The following is an 18,988-nucleotide window of genomic DNA, read 5'->3' as shown; positions in this document are numbered from 1 at the left end:
GATAACTAGCATCAATTTAATGAGCAGCTGCTGACAGATGCTTCTCTCTGCCTGCCTCTTTGGCTTTCACTTGCTGTAATCAGCTTTGTGTATCATGCTGATTTGCATTTTTTTTTCTTAAAAGCTGAGATAATGAGTGCGTACCCGTGTGTGTTTTGTCCTCAGTTGGATGTGATTATCGCCGACCTTGACGGTGGCACGGTGACCATCCCTGAGTGTGTCCACATCTCCCTGCTTCCTGAACCACTCCTTCAGCAGACCCAGACTCTGCTCTCCATGGTAAGAGCTGCAACCTAAACCCTGGGCTCACCCATAATACATGATACTAATAAGTACAAGGAAGTTTTTCTGCCAAGCAGTAAGTTCCCCTGTGATGCTTTTTGCCAGGAAGCTCCTCAGAGATTAGTTTTCCTCCTATTTCTTTGCATTCATTTTTTCCAGTTTTATGGGGCTTTTTTGTTTTACAAATGCTTAGTGGTGAATCTTTGCTTAGTCTTTATCTCAGACTGGTATGCTTTTTAAAAATATGAGTCATACTTTATATGTATGGCACCTTTTGTGCATGCAGTCCACAGTGCTTTTCAGGTGAATGACAAGTTAAGTAAAGAGCAGAAGTAAATAGTTTCCTGTTAAGTGTTCTTTCACTGCACTGTTGTGTTCATATCAAGCACTTGGAACAACGCCAGCTCATATCAAGCACTTTACTGCTCCTGGAGTTTCAGCCCTTTCCAGTATTCCAGTGCCAGCCCATTCTGAGAAAGGCTTTTTAATCTGTTTAAGTGTGTAACCAGTAGATGGCTTCCTCATTCTCCTATTTGATAGATGCAGAATGCACAACAGATACGGGATGTACATGTAATTAGTGGGATTTGTTGTTGCTCATTTCATTGAATGTCTCAGGAATGTCAATCTCAATAGAACTGTTGCAGGAAATTGGCCCCAGTGTTTGATAAGATACTCAGTCATATAATTTACTAGATACACTATAAACAAGTAGGATTATAGTCACATGTAAAACAAAATGATGATTTATTATTGGGCTTTTTGGCAGCCTGGTCGTAGTTTATTGAATGTTTCCTGCTGTTCTGCCAGGGTACGTGCTACAGTGCAGAGTGATAAATAGTCTGTAAGATAAACTCTCAGCAATATACAGCTCCTATAAATAGCAGTCAATCTCCATAACATTTTTATGCTTTATTCCTTTACTACACTGAAAGCTATAGGACATAATGAGGATATTTTCATTTTAATTAACAGTAGAAAGCTTTCAAAGTGAAAACATCTCTACAAATTAAAATAAAAACAGCACTTCTTCCAGAAAGTCAAGCTTCAGTAGAAAGTCAGAACTATACAGGGAGGATCGGAAACAGGATTAAAGTCTTGGAAGGAAATTTTTGGGTCACTTATTGTGTTCATGCAACTTGATGGGCCTGTTGTGCAGAATTGCAAGTGAACATAGAGAACATTTGCAAAGTCCAGATTGTGCTGCTGCTTCTAAACGTTAACTAAAATGTGATATTTATCTTATTTAGCTAAGCAATGTCAAAAGGGATTAAATAAATCACAGCAATACAATACTGTAAGAGAATAAAATCAAATCAGTGCTAAAAATATTGAGAGAATGAAAATACAATTTATTTGTGCAAGTACAGTACTTTAGTGCAATTTGATGACCTTCCTGTGAGTATTTTTATTTTATGCTTCTATACTTTTACTCACAGTTCAAATAATGTACAATTTTCTCCCCCATATTTGTCTGATGAATGAAGTTACCAACTACTTTTCAGATCAATATTATAGATATCATGAACCTTTAAATTACAACACAGTGTTGTAATGTAAACCAGTTCTCAACCATTTAGCTTGTGACCACATACGTGAAAGTACTGTCTAGCTAGAGCCCCTTGTCGCATTTCAGTGTGAGTTGTTAGCAGTTCCTCTAAAGAGATATTTACCCTTCAAACTTATCCAGCATTTCAAAACAAAAAAGACAAAGAAGAAAGAAAAATCTCCAAAATACCACAAAACAGTAGAACTTCATTTGTCTCTTCTCCAGTGCTCTTCATCATGGTCATGAAAATATACAAAATTTTAAACAAGACTAAAGTAATTTAGTATAAACACCATCACCCCATGTTGGTTGTACTGGGTGGGAAATGCTGGGGACATCCTTTTAATGGTGGTGTGATGTTTTTATTTGCAGACTGTAACTGATGATTCATTTTATTTGACTGTTGTTTCTGTATAAATGATGGGAGACCAATAAAAGATTAACAGGCTTGGCACAAACCAGAGGACAGTTTCTTCCTGCTGGTAACGCAGTGTTGGATTTTTTGAAGAGTTGTGATGGGACTGGGGCAGAGGTTAGGATGTGTTTATTTGGGAGAGGCTGGAGTTGGCATCCACTCTCTCTCGACTCAGATATGCCAAGTGTGTTTGGATGCTGCCCGAATTTTGATCTGGAGATTTTTTTTCTAATCATACATTCATTCATTGTCCTTTTTTTTTTTGTTACTTCAACAAGCTAGAAAGTAGGCTCATGTTCATCAGCCGTCATTGAACACAGCCTGTAACCTGCTACAAACTCAGGCACAAGCCGAGTCACAATGATTTCTGTACAACCTTGTAATGTTCTTCTATCTTTACATTTAATTTTATTATTTTAATTGCTTTATCTTAGTGATTTCATTCTGATCCACAGATTCTGTGAGAATTGTTCTGTTTTTATTTATACATGTATCGTGTCTTATGATATAAGTGATTAGATTGAAACCTGTGATTACAGTGGTCATTGTACATGTTGTCAGGTTTCAGTAATAGTGTGGTTTAATCACTTCTCTTTTTGCTAGTGAACCTAAACACATTTTTAAAACTGCTGCCACATAAAAAAGGTTAAAAGTCAAATGTGTTTTTGTGCACAATCCTGACAGAAGCTTTTGTGATTTATGTCAGTGTCCTCAACCAAGACATTGAACTGCAGCCTAATTACTGGAACATCTGCTAAATGCCTAAGTTGTCAAGGCTAAAAAATGCATCTAAGAAAAGATTTAAAATAGTTTCATCATCAAACCTATCATCCTTTCTGTTTTTGTGTTTGGGGCTGTTCTGTTATTGGCTGCTCTGTGTGACTTATAGCCTGGAGACTCTTGTGTGTCCTGATCATTGCTCTGTATAGATGGGATGAAAACTGGAAAGTGTCAAAGAGACGTTCACTGGGTTATGGGCCTGTGTCCTCAGTCACTAGGGCTGTGTGTATGGACACAACACAGATTTATAACCTACAGGATTTTAGCTTTGACTGAACAGATTCAGAGCTGGTTAGGTTGTAGTGGACTAAACAAAAGAGTCAGCCAGTCCGATCAGTTGATATAGATGGGGACTGACCTCCCCTACTTAAATGAGCTGGAGAACTGATCAGTGACTTTGTGTAGTGATTTTTTTAATTTGTTAAATGGTCTGAAAGGTTGCAGGAACGATGATACTCTAGATTGTGGGGTTAGCAACCATGAACCAGGGCTTAGCTGCTTGGCCCTCAATACAGTTGACAGAATAGATATTAATGTAATGGCCCTGAGCCTTTCAAAGACTATTTCCAGGGAATAGTATTTGTTGATTACGTCTGGATGTGTTGGTGCTACAGCTGACCATGCAGTAGTTAATTAGTTTTAATTTGATAGGACATTCATGTTTTGAAAAAAAATACCTACAAGAGCAGAATAATTATCATTAGCTACTCTAGCCACTGTGGGTAAAGTGGCTTAGAAAAGGGCTACAGCTACTGTTAAATAAAAAAAAAAAAAAAAAAGACTAAATTAAACAAAATTCCACTGATGCAGCAGGGACAAGCAAGTAGTAGTGACTGATGGTGTCTTCATGTTGTTGTAGATTTTGGATCCAGAGCTGGAAGTTGCTGATTATGCCTTCCCCCCACTGTCCACACAACCCTCAGCTCTCAAGATCCAGGTAAGAAAAACCCTCTGTCAGTGAGGAGGTTTTGAAAGCATTCAGTCTTTTCATATCCCTGGTGAGAGATTTCAAAATGAAAAAGTTTGTAGTTTTTCTGAATTTAGTCAGTACAGTCAACATAGTAGGAAAGTATTAACTTTAACAGGTAATTGCTTTGTATACCATCCCTCAGGACAAACTTTTGGTGTAATTAAAAATGCTGGCAAATGTGCAAAATGTTGTCTTGTTGGCATGATGTTTCAGGATAAGGAGATCCGGGCAGTCTTTCTGTGGCTGTTTGCTCGGCTTCTCCAGGGCTATCGCTGGTGTTTACACATCATTCGCATTCACCCCGAACCAGTGATCCGCTTCCATAAGGTACAGAAAGACAACCCCGCTGTAAATAATACTACATCAGCACTGTGCAAAATATATTCAATGAGAAGCTAAAAGTATGTGAGAATATCAGATAAGTGCTAATGTGTGTTTCCACAGGCCGCCTTCCTGGGCCAGAGGGCACTGGCAGAGGATGACTTCCTCATGAAGGTGTTGGATGGTATGGCTTTTGCAAGTTTTGTGTCAGAGAGGGGGCCTCCTTATAGAGCCACTGACCTGTTTGATGATGTGAGTCTGTCAGCACAATGCACACCACTTCACTCTTATTTTGTGTGTGGATGTTTCTGTTAAAGGTGAGCTAGGGTTGTTAAAAAACAGCAAGTCAGAACAGACAAATCTGTTTTGTTGATTTGTCAGCACAAATCAACAAAACAGGCGCCCACTTGTGGAACTCCAGTTACCTTTATTTTATAACCAAATATGTATCTTTTAAAATTTCAAATCCACACTCTACAATAGCTCTTTTTTTTGTCTTGACATGCCGATTTATCTGGTAGCAGTCAACGTAATTGACTGAGCTCTGAAGGAAACATGCTGAGATTTGAGGTAAGCTTACTACTTTGTTGTGATTCCACAGTTGGTAGCCAATCAGGTGGAGCGAATACGACAAGAGGAGGCCTGTCTGCATAAAGTCATGAACCATGTAAAGGAGCTGGCTGAGCAGCTTTTCAAAAATGTAGGTCACACAAGTTTCTGCCTCTTTTAATCTGTTGATTCTCTTTGTGCTTCACTCCTTTTGTTTCCCTTTTGTCTGTTTCTCTCCCTCTCTTACTGAAATAACGGCATGAGACATATCCCTCTCTATCATAGTCATTGTCAAAGATATTGACAACCCTGCATTTCTGTCAGATAAACGCACCACTTCTCCCAGAAAGTTGTTGCAATCACAAATTATTTTGTGTTCTCATGTTTATTTCCTTTGTTTGCATTGGAAGAACAGAAAAAAGCAGAGGGGAAAAAGCCCAATCTGATATATCCTACACAGAACTCCAAAAATGGACTGGACAGAATTATTGACACCCTCAACTTAATGTCTGGTAGCACACTCTTTGGATAAATAACTGCAATCAGTAGCTTCCTGTAACCATCAGTGAGTTTCTTACACCTCTTCGGTGGAATTTTGGACCACTCTTCTTTTGCCAGCTGCTCCAGGTCTCAGATTTGAAGGGTTCCTTCTCTCATCCGCTGGTTTGAGATCTCTCCACAGCTGCTCTATGGGATTTAGATCTGAACTCATTCTTGGCCACTCTAGAACTCTCCAGCTCATTGTCTAAAACCATTTCTAGGTGCTTTTTGAAGTCTGCTTTGGGTCATTGTCCTGCTGTAAGACCCATGACCTCTGATGGAGACCCAACTTTCTGACACTGGTGGTCCTCAGATATCATAATGCCAGACACACAGTGAAGATGTCCAGTGCCTGAAGCAGCCAATCAACCCCAATATATCAGTGAACCTCTGCCATGTTTGACTGTAGGGGCCATGTTTTTTCTTTAAAGGCCTCACTTTGTTTTCTGAAAACAGTAGAATGATATGCTCGACCACAAAGCTTTATTTTAGTCTAATCTGTCCAAAGGACATTGTCCCAGAAGGATTGTGGCTTCCTCAGGTAAGTTTTAGCAAACTCCAGTCTGGCTTTTTTATGTTTCTGTGTCAGCAGTGAGGCCCCTGGGTCTCCTACCATAGTGTACCTTGTCATTCAGATGGTGATGGATAGTGTGAGCTGACACTGTTGTATCCTGTGCCTGTAGGTAAGCTTGAATTTGTTTGGACGGTGATCAAGGTTTTTTATCCACCATTCAAACAGTCCTTCATTGCAATCTGTCATCAGTTTTTCCTCTTTCGTCCAGGGAGATTAGCTACAGCACCATGGGCTGTCAACCTCTTGACAGTGTTGCGCACAGTCGACACAGGAACAGCCAGATCTCTGGAGATGGACTTGTAGCCTTGAGATTGTCCAGGCTTTTCCACTATTGTGGTTTTCACATCCTCAGACAATTCTTTGCTCTTCTTTCTTTTCTTCATACTCAGTGTGGTCCACATGACACAAAGGTTGAGTCAACCTTTTTCCATTTTTAACTGTTTGCAATTGTATTTTGCCAGCACCTGTTAATTGCTGCAGGTGAGTTTCATTACAAATTAAAGGAGCAACACATACTTGAAATACAACTATCTCTGATGATATTGAAAATGTGTCAGTTTTGTCCAGTCTATTTCTGGAGTTCTGTGTGGAATGGATCAAATTTGGCTTTTTCCCCCTCTGCTTTTATGTGGTACTCCAATGCAAACAAAAGAAATACACATGAAAATACCAAAGAATTTGTGTTTGTAACAAATTTCTGGGAGAACTGGTCCAGAAATTATCTGACAGAAATGCAGTGGTGCCAGTATTTTTGCACATGACTGTATTTTTGAGTTTGTCCGGTTCCTTACTTTCCACCACCAAGATTTAGGTTTATATGTCTTCTCCTTATTTTCTATTTATTTATTTTTACTGTGATTCTCTGTTCCCCTTCTTCAGGAGAATCCCTACCCCACTGTGACGATGCACAAAGTCCAGCGACCATCAGAAAACTGCCAGAACCCTGTACAGAATCAGAAATCCTTCCCTGTGCTGGATGAGATTGCGGTGCAGCTCTTTATTGACCACGCTGCTGCCAAGCTCAAGACTGCACCTCCTGTGGTCAAGGCAGAGCTCAAGGGCACGGTGCCATCTGGGCCTCCATTGGGTGAGCTAAGACGAGGATTGAGGGGCTGAAACTGCGTTTGTGTTAGTCTGTAATTGCATTCAGTCACTGAATGCTATAAACATAATGTTCTTAGCTTGTGAAACCATTTTTAAGTCACACAAATGACCAGAAACCAGGTGGAAAAGGCTCTTTATAAACAGAAAACGGCTATGTATCATCAATGAATACTTGAAAGTGTGCAAAAATGCTTTTACAAAGACACAGTACTTTGCAAGACTTGAAATATCTGGGAACCCAGACTATATTCAGTCAAAATATGAAGACTAGAAAAAGCATATGGTTATAACAAAGGTGTTAGTGGTAAAAGCTTTATAAAACTTTGTGGGTGTTTGTAAAACCTATACACCAAGTTCATCATCTTCCCTTGCACCTCAGACTTCCTGTGCAAACCTTTCATTTACACACTCTGTCTCCTACTATGTGTTTAATGCAGTTGAATTCAGTACTGCAGTGATGAATGATCACCTACTATTCCCCATCTCTGCAGAAGACACTGTGGACAGAAACAGCAACATGATAGCTAACAGCGCCCGCAGGCTGGAGGTGGTCAGGAACTGCATCACGTACATCTTCGAGAACAAGATGCTGGAGGCCAAGAAGGTGAGAGTGATGCATCTCTGCAGGGCCAGACTGACTGAGCATACACTTTATTGAATCCTATTGCAAAACACTGCATACCAACTTACCACCTGTTCAGGAAAAAGTCACCCTAAAGTAAATTTTTCATTACTTGCAAAAAAAAAAAAAAAAGAGGATCTGCTTTCTAGTGGTTCAAGCCTTAAGTTCAAGAATGCACTGTAAGCTTGCCATTTGCTAAAGGCTCAGATTTTTCAAGTGATTGTGTACGGTGTATATAGTGGGGTCTTTTTTTCTTCTTTGTCCAGCTAATGCCAGCTGTACTGCGAGCGTTGAAAGGTCGGGCAGCCCGTATTTGTTTGACCCAGGAGCTCAGTCAACATGTCCTACAGAACCGGGCTGTTCTGGATGACCAGCAGTTTGACTACATTGTGCGCATGATGAACTGCACCTTACAGGTACATCCTGAAGACACTACAACCCCTCAGCTAAAACACAAAGTGTTTTCAGCTACAACATTTAAATGTGCTTTGTAAACTACAAGAGGAATTACCTCAGTAACATAAAGGGAGCATTTATGTTGCGTCTGCAGCTACTTGTTTGTTCCTTTTAGTAATAAATGAAAATGATTGTTATTATATATGATTTGAGCTCAAAAACGAAATGAAGCACATACATTGTAACGAATAGTTTAACAATAATCCTTAGATATTGTATTTTGGATGCATTTCTGGTATATGATTAAGTTGTGACATCATTTGAAGTGTCTCAGGTCTAGTGTGATGTGGTGCTTATCTGTTTTTGTTCAGGACTGTTCACATATGGATGAACACGGCATTGCAGCTGCCCTCCTTCCACTGGTCACAGCCTTCTGCAGAGTAAGTTCATAACCAGCATCACCAAAGTCATTTCACTTTCCCCAAATTCAGCTAAGAACCACTCTATGGGGACAGGGTGTGGGATGTCCCTCATGCTGTCTGTCACTGAGCTCTTCTGAAAAGTAAAGTAGATGGTCTCCTCAAAAATCTCTTTTCTTTGACAGAAACTGGGGGCAGGCATCACTCAGTTTGCCTACAGCTGTGTGCAGGAACACATGGTGTGGACCACCATGCAATTCTGGGAGGCCATGTTCTACAGTGATGTCCAGAACCACATCAGGGCTCTGTACCTGGAAACGGTGGACGGAGAGCAGCAGAACAGCTTGGTGAGCACTTAGTTTACACTGTACTCACCTCTGTCAGATGTGATGTGAGTAAACAAAGAAATGATGAGAGTGTTATTTTAGCACATTGTTGTGATTTAAAAAATAAAGAAATCTCTCCACTGCTAGCAGACAAATAATTCAGTCTCCCAGCTTGCTGAGCATTGTCATACAGTGGTGTGAAAAAGTGTTTGCCCCCTTACTGATTTCTTATCTTTTTGCATGTTTGTCACACTGTAATGTTTCAGATCGTCAAACAAATTTATATATTAGTCAAAGATAACACAAGTAAACACATCATGCAGTTTTTAAATGAAGGTTTTTATTATTAAGGGAAAACAAAATCCAAAACTATAGAGCCCTGTGTGAACAAGTGTTTGCCCCCCTGTCAAAACACTGGTTTATCGCACCTGAGTTCAATTTCTCTTGCCACACCTGTTCGCAATCAAGAAATCACTTAAATAGGACCTGCCTGACAAAGTGAAGTAGACCAAAAGATCCTCAAAAGCTAGACATCATGCCGAGATCCAAAGAAATTCAAAAACAAATGAGAAAGAGAATAATGGAGCTCTATCAGTCCGGAAAAGGTTATAAAGCCATTTCTAAAGCTTGGGGACTGCAGCGAACCACAGTGAGAGCCATTATCCACAAATGGCGAAAACATGGAACAGTGGAGAACCTTCCCAGGAGTGGCCGGCCGACCAAAATTACCCCAAGAGCACAGCGACAACTCATCCAAGAGGTCACAAAAGACCCCACAACAACATCCAAAGAACTGCAGGCCTCACTTGCCTCAGTTAAGGTGAGTGTTCATGACTCCACCATAAGAAAGAGACTGGGCAAAAATGGTTTGCATGGCAGAGTTCCAAGACGAAAACCACTGCTGAGCAAAAAGAACATAAAGGCTCGTCTCAGTTTTGCCAGAAAACATCTTGATGATCCCCAAGACTTTTGGGATAATACTCTGTGGACAGACGAGACAAAAGTTGAACTTTTTGGAAGGTGTGTGTCCCATTATGTGTGGCGTAAAAGTAACACCGCATTTCAGAAAAAGAACATCATACCAACAGTAAAATATGGTGGTGGTAATGGGATGGTCTGGGGCTGTTTTGCTGCTTCAGGCCCTGGAAGACATGCTGTGATAAGTGGAACCATGAATTCTGCTGTGTACCAAAATATCCTGAAGGAGACTGCAGTCCCCAAGCTTTAGAAATGGCTTTATAACCTTTTCCGGACTGATAGAGCTCCATTATTCTCTTTCTCATTTGTTTTTGAATTTCTTTGGATCTCGGCATGATGTCTAGCTTTTGAGGATCTTTTGGTCTACTTCACTTTGTCAGGCAGGTCCTATTTAAGTGATTTCTTGATTGCGAACAGGTGTGGCAAGAGAAATTGAACTCAGGTGCGATAAACCAGTGTTTTGACAGGGGGGCAAACACTTGTTCACACAGGGCTCTATAGTTTTGGATTTTGTTTTCCCTTAATAATAAAAACCTTCATTTAAAAACTGCATGATGTGTTTACTTGTGTTATCTTTGACTAATATATAAATTTGTTTGACGATCTGAAACATTACAGTGTGACAAACATGCAAAAAGATAAGAAATCAGTAAGGGGGCAAACACTTTTTCACACCACTGTATTTTCCTTAGGGTGATGAATCATTAATGATTGATTTGCTCTCAGGAGCAGCAGAATGGGTCAGGTGGTCAGAGGGTAATCAGCGCCCTGGAGCTGGCGTCAGAGCAGAGTAGACTGTGGCCGACGCTCAGCAAGGAAATGCAGACAGAGCGTGTACAGAAGGAGGAGAGCACAGTGTTCAGCCAGGCCATTCACTACGCCAACAGGATGAGCTACCTACTGCTGCCGCTGGACACCAGCAAGAACCGCCTGCTGAGGAGCTCAGGCCTTGGAGATGTAGAGAGTGTCAGCAACAGCTATGTCACCAACAGGTACGATCAGCTGCCAGCCTTCATGGGTACCTAAAATAAAAATAAAATTATTCAGGTAGGCTTTTAAAGGACAAGTAGTGACTGTTGTTTATCCTTCTTGTATGGTTTGCTTTAGAAATCCTCTGACAGTGGCTGGTTGTAACTGTATTAATATCACATATTACCATTACATTAATTACTTAAGTAACTTGTCGGCCATTTTAAATGCCATTATGATTTATCTGAAATTAGCTTAAACTTCTGACAAAATCAGCACGTCTATGTATCAGTCAGGCTCTCATTTAAAATGTCCTTAGCAGCAAAGTAAACTTATTAGTATGTTTAATATAGTCTTCTTGTGAAGCGTAGCATTGTTTTTGTTATTAAAACGTTTTTATATGGAGTTGCACCGATTGATCAGCGGAGATCGGGAATGGGCGGTTTTCAGAGTGACTGGCTTTCACTGTGACCAGCAGATCACTCTGAGACTTCTCATTCTGTGCTGATCAGTCTTAGAGGCACAATAGTCCTTGTCATGCACACAATGGTCCAGAGCAAAAGCATGTGCAGCAAGTAGCATCTCGCATGCACCTTGAGCAGGGCTCACCTCATGTCTGTGCCAGGCACATGTTCACTTGCGTATTGGAAGCGCTTGGGGTTCAAACGGCACACAGAGGAGGATACAGAAACACCACGGAGAAGGGAAACTACGTCCAACTCACTGACAGTTAGTACACAATGAGGGAATTACCGAGTACACGTGAAATAAATGTACTATAGTACACATACTGTGTATCCAACCTGTGGTAAAACACAGCAAACACTGTGTCCTCAGTAGTAAAAGACATTTTTTCTGTTGCTATAACCTACTTGTATTTGGAAAAGTATAAATATTGTACTTCATTTTAGTTCAAGGTTTGTTAAAAAAAAATAAAAAGTGAGTTAAAGACAGAAAATGTGAAACTTGACTACAGGGTTTCATTTTATTACAATTACATTTTTCATTTAAGAAAAGTTACCAAAATGTCTGTTTATGCTGTCAATTACAGTTCATAGAAAGAAATAAGATTGGAATCAGCAGGTCAGACTTGTAAAAATTGTAATAAGTGCATTTCCATTTTTAGATTTGAAATGTCTTTAGATTCATGAGGATGGATGTGAATTTTAAAATCTCAAGCTCTGCCTGTAAACACATAATTCCTGTTGAGTAAAGACTCTCCTCCCTCAAAAAACTGCTATCGTCCAGTCATTGCTATTAAATGTCTGTTAAGTAAACTTCATTTTATCCAATATTCATGCAGTTTTTTTGCCTTGTAGCATTGCAGGCAGCATGGCTGAGAGCTATGACACAGAGAGCGGCTTTGAAGATGCTGAGAGCTCGGATGTGGCCAACTCTGTGGTGCGCTTCATCAACCGTTTTGTTGACAAAGTGTGTAATGAGAGCGGCGTGACCAATGAGCACCTTAAAGCTCTCCACACCATGATACCAGGTATGGAAGCACCAGGACATGCCACGCTCCCTGATTTCTTTTCATGCCACAGAGAGCATCACAGCAAACATCACTCTCATGTCTGTTCTGTCTTCATCCTTCTGTGTTTTTCCCTGCAGATATTGTTCAGATGCACATCGAGACGTTAGACGCAGTCCACAGGGAGAGTAAGAGACTGCCTCAGATCCAAAAGGTAACCAATTCCTATTTTTACGTCCCACTGGACAAAGGCCATACAGAACTTCAGCCAGCCCTGCCCACTTCCCTCTCCACCAGTCCCTACAGCTCAGACTCACAGTGTCATGGCAGGTATGTCTGTCTACCAGAGACAGAACTGTGTGACTCACAGCACATCTGACCAGTGCATGCTGGATGATTGCCCTCCCTTGCTGTGCTGTTTGGTCTCTAAGGCTCAGTGGAGCTCTAGCCCCCTGAGCTGCTGCAGACCTGAGTGCCTTCAGTCTGAAGGGTGGTGTTAGTCCTCTATGCATTGTGTTGGAGAGGGACTGTGCGACGCTGAGCTTGGCATGGCATGTTTTGTCATTTCACTAAAGGCTTGTTACTGGGACATGCAACTGCTCAGCCCCCGGTTAATTGAGCTCCATGTGAGCAGGTTTTCCTGGTTGTGCTCGCATTTTCCTTTGTAACAAGCAAGTTCATATCCTGAGCATTTAAGGAACAGTACCAGGAAGTGGAAATGAGCAAAAACAGAAACACATTTCTTTAGAATTTACTCCCACTGGGGTGGCAGCAGTTAAATGTCTACAGTGGAAACTCTGTCCTGTTTCTGTTGTGTAGCTGCAGCTGAAATGTAGATATGTGCAACACACAATGAATCAGATGATCAAAGCTGTAATTCATTTCCTGTCAGAGGTGGTGCTTCTTAGGAAGCTCTGCAGATGTCACTGGGGGACAGGAAGTGATGTGAAAGGCCAGAGAACAAAGCCAGCTTCATATTTTCTACTGTTCATATTTAGAAAAGCTCAACAGCCCACTGAGAGTCCTGTAACACACTTTTTGATCCTCAGCAATGACTCAAAACACAACAGTCCTGGTGTTTTTTAAGAAATCTAAAAACGTCCAAGTGGATAAATACACCCAAATGAATATTATTATATACTTCTTTCTCTGCATTTATCTTCATGTTTGCTGTGGAAACAGTCATTAAAAGTGGCCTGTTCAGACTTAGAAAGACCCCAGCATTTCAGCTTGGTTGATGTGCTTATTATTTCAACATGAGCCTCATTGTTTTTTACTCTAACTCTCCAGACAGTGCTGGTCGTCCAGCCAGTAACTCAGCATGGTTGTAAAAGCATGAGTGGAATGATTGTTTTGGTCTCACAATATCAATACATACATTCTCCTGTAGGACTCCACATACTCGTCTTTTAGTTTAAGTCATTCAATTCAATTTTATTTGTATAGCGCCAGATCACAACAAAAGTTGTCTCAGGACACTTTACAAAGTAAGGTCTAGACCTTACTGTTATTATTATTATTATACATGTCTGGTCAATAAACCCTCAGTGCAATACCTGTAGGTTTACATTCTACATATAGATACATTGAATCCAGACTGTGTGTGTATATGTATATATATACCTGCAGACTTTTACAACAGCTTTTTCAAAAATTTTATAAATAAAGGGGAGATTGGATATCGATCTATAATTGGCTAGAACACCTGGGTCAAGATTAGGCTTTTTGAGTAGAGGTTAAATTACAGCAAGCTTAAAAGCCTGTGGAACATAACCTGTTAATAGAGAGAGGTTGATCAGATCTAATATGGACGTGTTGATTAGGGGTAAGACGGGTAAAACATTGACAGTTACTTAGGACTAATTCATTTTTTCACACACATTGTGGATTGACACGCGTCAAAAGCATCAAATACTGAAATACTTGCCCATTTCAGTAGTCCTGTCTTGAATTTGTGCCACTCCCGGTGTGTGTTACATCACATGACGCCTCCTTTTATAAAAAATGTAAGAAAAAAGAAGTCGGATCTCCTGAGTAGATGTAGTGTATGCAGAGTACATACAGTATACTCTTGTTTTTAGACGTCCTTCATTTCTCATGCATGTAGAAATAACCTGAATTTATGAAGGAAGATTGTGGCAGCAGGTGAAGATCACCTTGTTCAGCCAAACATTTAAAGAAGGAGGAAAGGAGAAAGAAAAGAGATCTGAAAACATCAGTGCTACAGTGGGAATCCTCCGGTTTCACTTCCTGATTGATTTCAACTTCTTTCCACTGCTGCAACATTAAACCAACTTGTTGTCTTCTCTTATTTTTGTTGTTTTCCTGCAGCCCAAGCTGCTGAGGCCGACTTTGTTGCCGGGCGAGGAACTGGTGATGGAAGGCATGAGGGTTCACCTAATTCCAGACGGCCGAGAGGAAGCCACAGGGCAAATGGGAGGTCCACCGCTGCTCCCTGCCGAGGGCGCCATCTTCCTCACTACCTACCGACTCATCTTCAAGGGCACGCCTACAGACCCACTGGGTGAGACATGCACACTCACACTGTTAGGTTGATAGGTCAAATCAGTGCATCCTCTAAACCCCAGCATTTTGTCTCACGCCTTCTTGTAGTGGGCGAGCAGGTGGTGACCCGCTCGTTCCCCATTGCCTCTCTGACCAAGGAGAAGAGGCTCTCAGTCACTTTACCCATGGACCAGTTTGTCCAGGAGGGGCTCCAGCTACGATCCAGCACCTTCCAGGTACTCCTACATCCTCAACTCCAGTCATAAATGTCAGGTCCCTCTTACTCTTTTCTGTGCTTACTGCTCTTTTTCTTTGATTTCAACATTTCTCTGTCCCACTGTAGCTAATGAAGATTGCATTTGATGAGGAGGTTGCATCAGACCTGGCAGAGGTTTTCAGGAAGCATCTGCACAAGCTGCGTTATCCTCAGTACATCCGTGGCACTTTCGCCTTCACGGGTGAGAGTGGCAAGTTGGTGGAGCACAAAACTAAGGACAAGAACCAGTCACTCAAGTAAGGAATCATCTGTGCTGAATTTATTAATGTCAGTTGGCAGAAAAGTTTTGAGAATTCAGTCTTGTCAGTGCATCAAATGTTTTTAATGAAAGAGAAACTAAAGAACTAAGAACACCTCCAGTTTAGCTCTAAGAAACCATCCATCAGTGACATTAGCGTTAATATTATGAAGGAAATGACAGCCTGTTAAATTATTCCTAACCTTTGACACTGTCATATCTTGTCGGTCAAGCACAGAACACTTATGCCCAGTACATGAATTCACTCAAGGCTGCCAGCCCAAGATCTGCTTTTATAGCTGGTTAAAATCATCACAAATCAGTGATGTCAATTTACAGGTGCCGTGCAGTTTTCTTGTCAACAAACACAAGTTTCTGTTTATTTTTGATGTTTCTCTCCAGAATCTTTAACCATTTCCTCATAAAACATTTGCATCCTTTACGTCAGTATTTTATATCTTGCAGTCCTTTCTTCTTCACTGCCGTGGTTGCTATGTATATTTGTGTGCTACCACCACTAAGGCTGCCAGGCAGGCACCAGAAACTCCAACCAACACCACGTGTAAAACCGCTTTGGTTTTTGTACAGGTTAAACACATTACACTTAACATGTAGTTGTTTTTTAACCTTTGGACAAAGCACCAATTTTCACTCTCTATGCCAAGCTAAATTAACAAGCTGTTGCCTGTAGCGTCATATTTAACCTACATATGAGAGAGTTTTCTTCCAACTCTCAGCAAGAAAATTAATTAGTTCTTAAAATGTTGAACTGTTCCTTTAACAACAAATAAGAAAGCACAGATATATACAGTGAGAGTAAATTCCCAAAAGAGGAAACATTCCATTTACAACACTAGTTTGAGAAAATATTGCTGTAGTCTTCTCCTGTCATTGAAGTCACTGTGACCTTCGGAGAAATCATCGAATGATGTTATGTAGCATCAGATATTTAATTACAACTGTCCTGATGACTGCAGGATCTGACCTAAGGTCTCATACGTTTTAATTTTCGATCTTTTTTTTAATTTCTCTATTCCTTATTCACAGTGGGAACCAACTCTCAGTGGGAACCACCACCACCAACACCACACACACACACACACACACACTTTTCCCCTCTTTCCTTTCTGGACAATGAAATAAGCATGAGAGAAGCCTTTGAATAATGCATCAGTGGAAAATGTGGCAGCTGTTTTATCAGCCCCTTTATTTCTGTCTCTGCACTGTGTGTGTGTGTGTGTGTGTGTGTGTGTGTGTGTGTGTGTGTGTGTGTGTAAATAAACTCCATTCATAGATATTAACTCTGACTGTGGCCCTGTGGCATGCTAAACCAGCAACACACCAGTGAATTCAGTGACGCACTGAGATGAATATTGAGTCAGATCAGCTCATTGTCAGCTGGAAGTTGGACACGGATTAATTCTGAATGTACATTTGTGCTCTAAAAGACCCAACAGGAAGTTGATGTCAAGAAACTGTGAATGGGACACACTGTTGAATCAGCAACTTTAGTTTATTTAAAAATGCTCACCATTTCCTTTTGGTCCTCCCACGTTGTCTTTTCCAGGACCCTTTCCAAGAATCTGGTGAAGAGTGCCAAAAGGACCATCGGTCGGCAGTATGTGACCAAGAAGAAGTATTCTCCCCCCACCTGGGAGAACAGGAGCAGCCTCCAGTCAGAGCTAGATGAGGATGAAATCTCAGGTAATCAATTTTCAGGCCTTCTCAAGTTTGTACATCAACTAACAGTTCAACTACCCCCCCTCTTGAGACTTCTGCTGACATTCTAACTGCTTACACAACACTAATAGTTCAACTGCTTAAAGGGTGCACACTTGAACTTAACTTCCACTTCACTGAAATCTCAACTAGACTTACCCCAGCTGACAAAGATATGTCATCTGTACTTTTTGAATTGAGGACCATGCAGTGAGCTCTCCTGTGTCTCTTCAGTGTCAGAGGATGTGGACCAGAGCTCCCTCACCCTTTCTTCCACCATCCGCTCATCAGACAAACAGACCATGGGCAACGTGGTGGAGCGAGCCTGTTGTCGTGACTACCAGCGTCTGGGTTTGGGCACGCTCAGTAACAGCCTAACACGCTCCAAAAACGAGCCCTTCAGGATTACGACAGTTAACCGCATGTACACCGTCTGCAGGAGGTAAGAGCCCATGGGGGAGACAGACAGATGAGCAGTGACAGGTTGGTAATGTACATGGATAGCATCTCGGCTGTGCTTAATACACTGTGTGTGTGTGTCTGTGTTTGTGTCACAGCTACCCTGGCCTGCTGATAGTGCCACAGAGCATCCTAGACTCAACCATCCAGAGAATCTGCCGGTGCTACCGACAGAATCGCTTCCCTGTGGTTTGCTGGAGGAATTCAAGAACAAAGGCCGTCCTATTGCGCTCTGCAGGCCTCCACGCTAAGGGGGTCGTGGGCTTCTTTAAGGCTCCCAATGCTCCTGCTGCAGGTAAGAAAAACAAGTCTGCTTTATGCATCAGGTTTATGATCTTTATAACTTTGAACTTTTAAATAACCGTGGAATGTTGCTGATGTTTTTTTTGGAAATGTCTTGATTGGTTTCATGCGTACAGTATGTCGATACGTTTTCTTATCAGTCCTTTACAGTCCACTGGAGGAGGAGTCCAAAGAAGTACAGAGTACAGTGCCATGAAAACAAACCGATGATATGACCCTAGTGATCAGGATTATATGCAAGAGATGAAGATGCCCTTGCCAGAAAGTGTAGAGGAACCAGTTTTTCGCTGCTCATATGCCACTTCATTGAACCTGCAACAAAAACCTCTTACCTAATACACCAAGGTTTATTCATGTGTTTTCTTTCTGTGCAGGGCCCTCCCAGGCAGACTCCACCAGTCTAGAGCAAGAGAAATACCTGCAGGCTATCATCAGCTCCATGCCTTCTTACATTGAGAGCAGTGGCAGGAACACACTCAGCAGCTTCACCTCCACACATATGAGCACCTCTGGTGGGTGGATGAACACACACTGACATGACATGTTATTCTAAGGGGAGCCAGAATCCCTGCCGTGAGATCCTTTGATAATAACATCTTAAAACACATTTGAGGTGACACTTTAGCATCTAACCTGAAGTTACAGAGCTGTTGCTTTGTTGAATCCACAGACTCATCAGATAAACTGAGGCAGCCCAAGATCGGTGCCCTGATGAAACAGGTGATGGGCACCAAAGAGGGTGTTCCTGGAACGTTCAGCAGAGGAGGTGAGACTCCACGCTGCTCCTGTATCACTTGGTCCTTCACAGTCCTGGTTTCAAAAACAAAATGAGTAAATTGTGTTTTAAGCCTGAAATCTGTTACTGAAACTGGGGCAGGACCCGCAGGATGATGAATGAGTCGGTCCATCCCTTGTAGCTCGTGTTTAGGATCTGTATGTGTGCGTGTGTGAGAGAGAGAGAGAGCACGCGAGTGATACCAGCCTCCATTGTGTGGCATTGTTGGTTAATGGGCCATCTCTGTCATTTGACCTTAGCTCTGGGTCAAAAGGCGAAAGTCATCTCCCTCTCTCAGCCCAAAGTGTCTGGCAAGGCCAGGAACCCTCCTAGAGGTACAGTAGGTCACACCCTTCCCTCCACCTCTGTCTAACCAATCAGATCTCTTTAACAGTCGCAACGGTGTTTGGCGTTGTCCCTGGTTGTGTGCTGTCTCTGCGGACTAAT

At 41.5% G+C, this 18,988-nt stretch overlaps 1 protein-coding gene across 5 annotated transcripts in view; it reads left to right on the top strand.

The window, feature by feature from the left end:
• Window positions 1-18,988, top strand: part of sbf1 (SET binding factor 1) — a 66,522-nt gene that overhangs the window by 37,815 nt on the left and 9,719 nt on the right. For 4 of the 5 annotated variants that reach the window (XM_020601280.1, XM_020601284.1, XM_020601282.1 and 1 more), the window contains 22 exons: window positions 166-279; window positions 3,886-3,963; window positions 4,210-4,323; window positions 4,441-4,569; window positions 4,919-5,017; window positions 6,860-7,067; window positions 7,576-7,688; window positions 7,973-8,122; window positions 8,474-8,542; window positions 8,707-8,868; window positions 10,552-10,817; window positions 12,114-12,286; window positions 12,406-12,479; window positions 14,597-14,789; window positions 14,879-15,006; window positions 15,114-15,283; window positions 16,853-16,989; window positions 17,239-17,446; window positions 17,562-17,758; window positions 18,141-18,278; window positions 18,437-18,532; window positions 18,802-18,876. In XM_020601280.1, the coding sequence (XP_020456936.1) occupies window positions 166-279; window positions 3,886-3,963; window positions 4,210-4,323; window positions 4,441-4,569; window positions 4,919-5,017; window positions 6,860-7,067; window positions 7,576-7,688; window positions 7,973-8,122; window positions 8,474-8,542; window positions 8,707-8,868; window positions 10,552-10,817; window positions 12,114-12,286; window positions 12,406-12,479; window positions 14,597-14,789; window positions 14,879-15,006; window positions 15,114-15,283; window positions 16,853-16,989; window positions 17,239-17,446; window positions 17,562-17,758; window positions 18,141-18,278; window positions 18,437-18,532; window positions 18,802-18,876 (3,091 nt within the window). The remainder of the gene's footprint in view (window positions 1-165; window positions 280-3,885; window positions 3,964-4,209; window positions 4,324-4,440; window positions 4,570-4,918; window positions 5,018-6,859; window positions 7,068-7,575; window positions 7,689-7,972; window positions 8,123-8,473; window positions 8,543-8,706; window positions 8,869-10,551; window positions 10,818-12,113; window positions 12,287-12,405; window positions 12,480-14,596; window positions 14,790-14,878; window positions 15,007-15,113; window positions 15,284-16,852; window positions 16,990-17,238; window positions 17,447-17,561; window positions 17,759-18,140; window positions 18,279-18,436; window positions 18,533-18,801; window positions 18,877-18,988) is intronic. The other variant, XM_020601283.1, reaches the window with a different exon arrangement.

This window comes from Monopterus albus, unplaced genomic scaffold (assembly GCF_001952655.1).
Source record: "Monopterus albus unplaced genomic scaffold, M_albus_1.0 scaffold51.1, whole genome shotgun sequence".
NCBI classification, from domain to species: Eukaryota; Metazoa; Chordata; class Actinopteri; order Synbranchiformes; family Synbranchidae; genus Monopterus; species Monopterus albus.
Note: the sequence above shows the minus strand (reverse complement) of the source record. Positions and strands in the feature narration are given on the sequence as shown.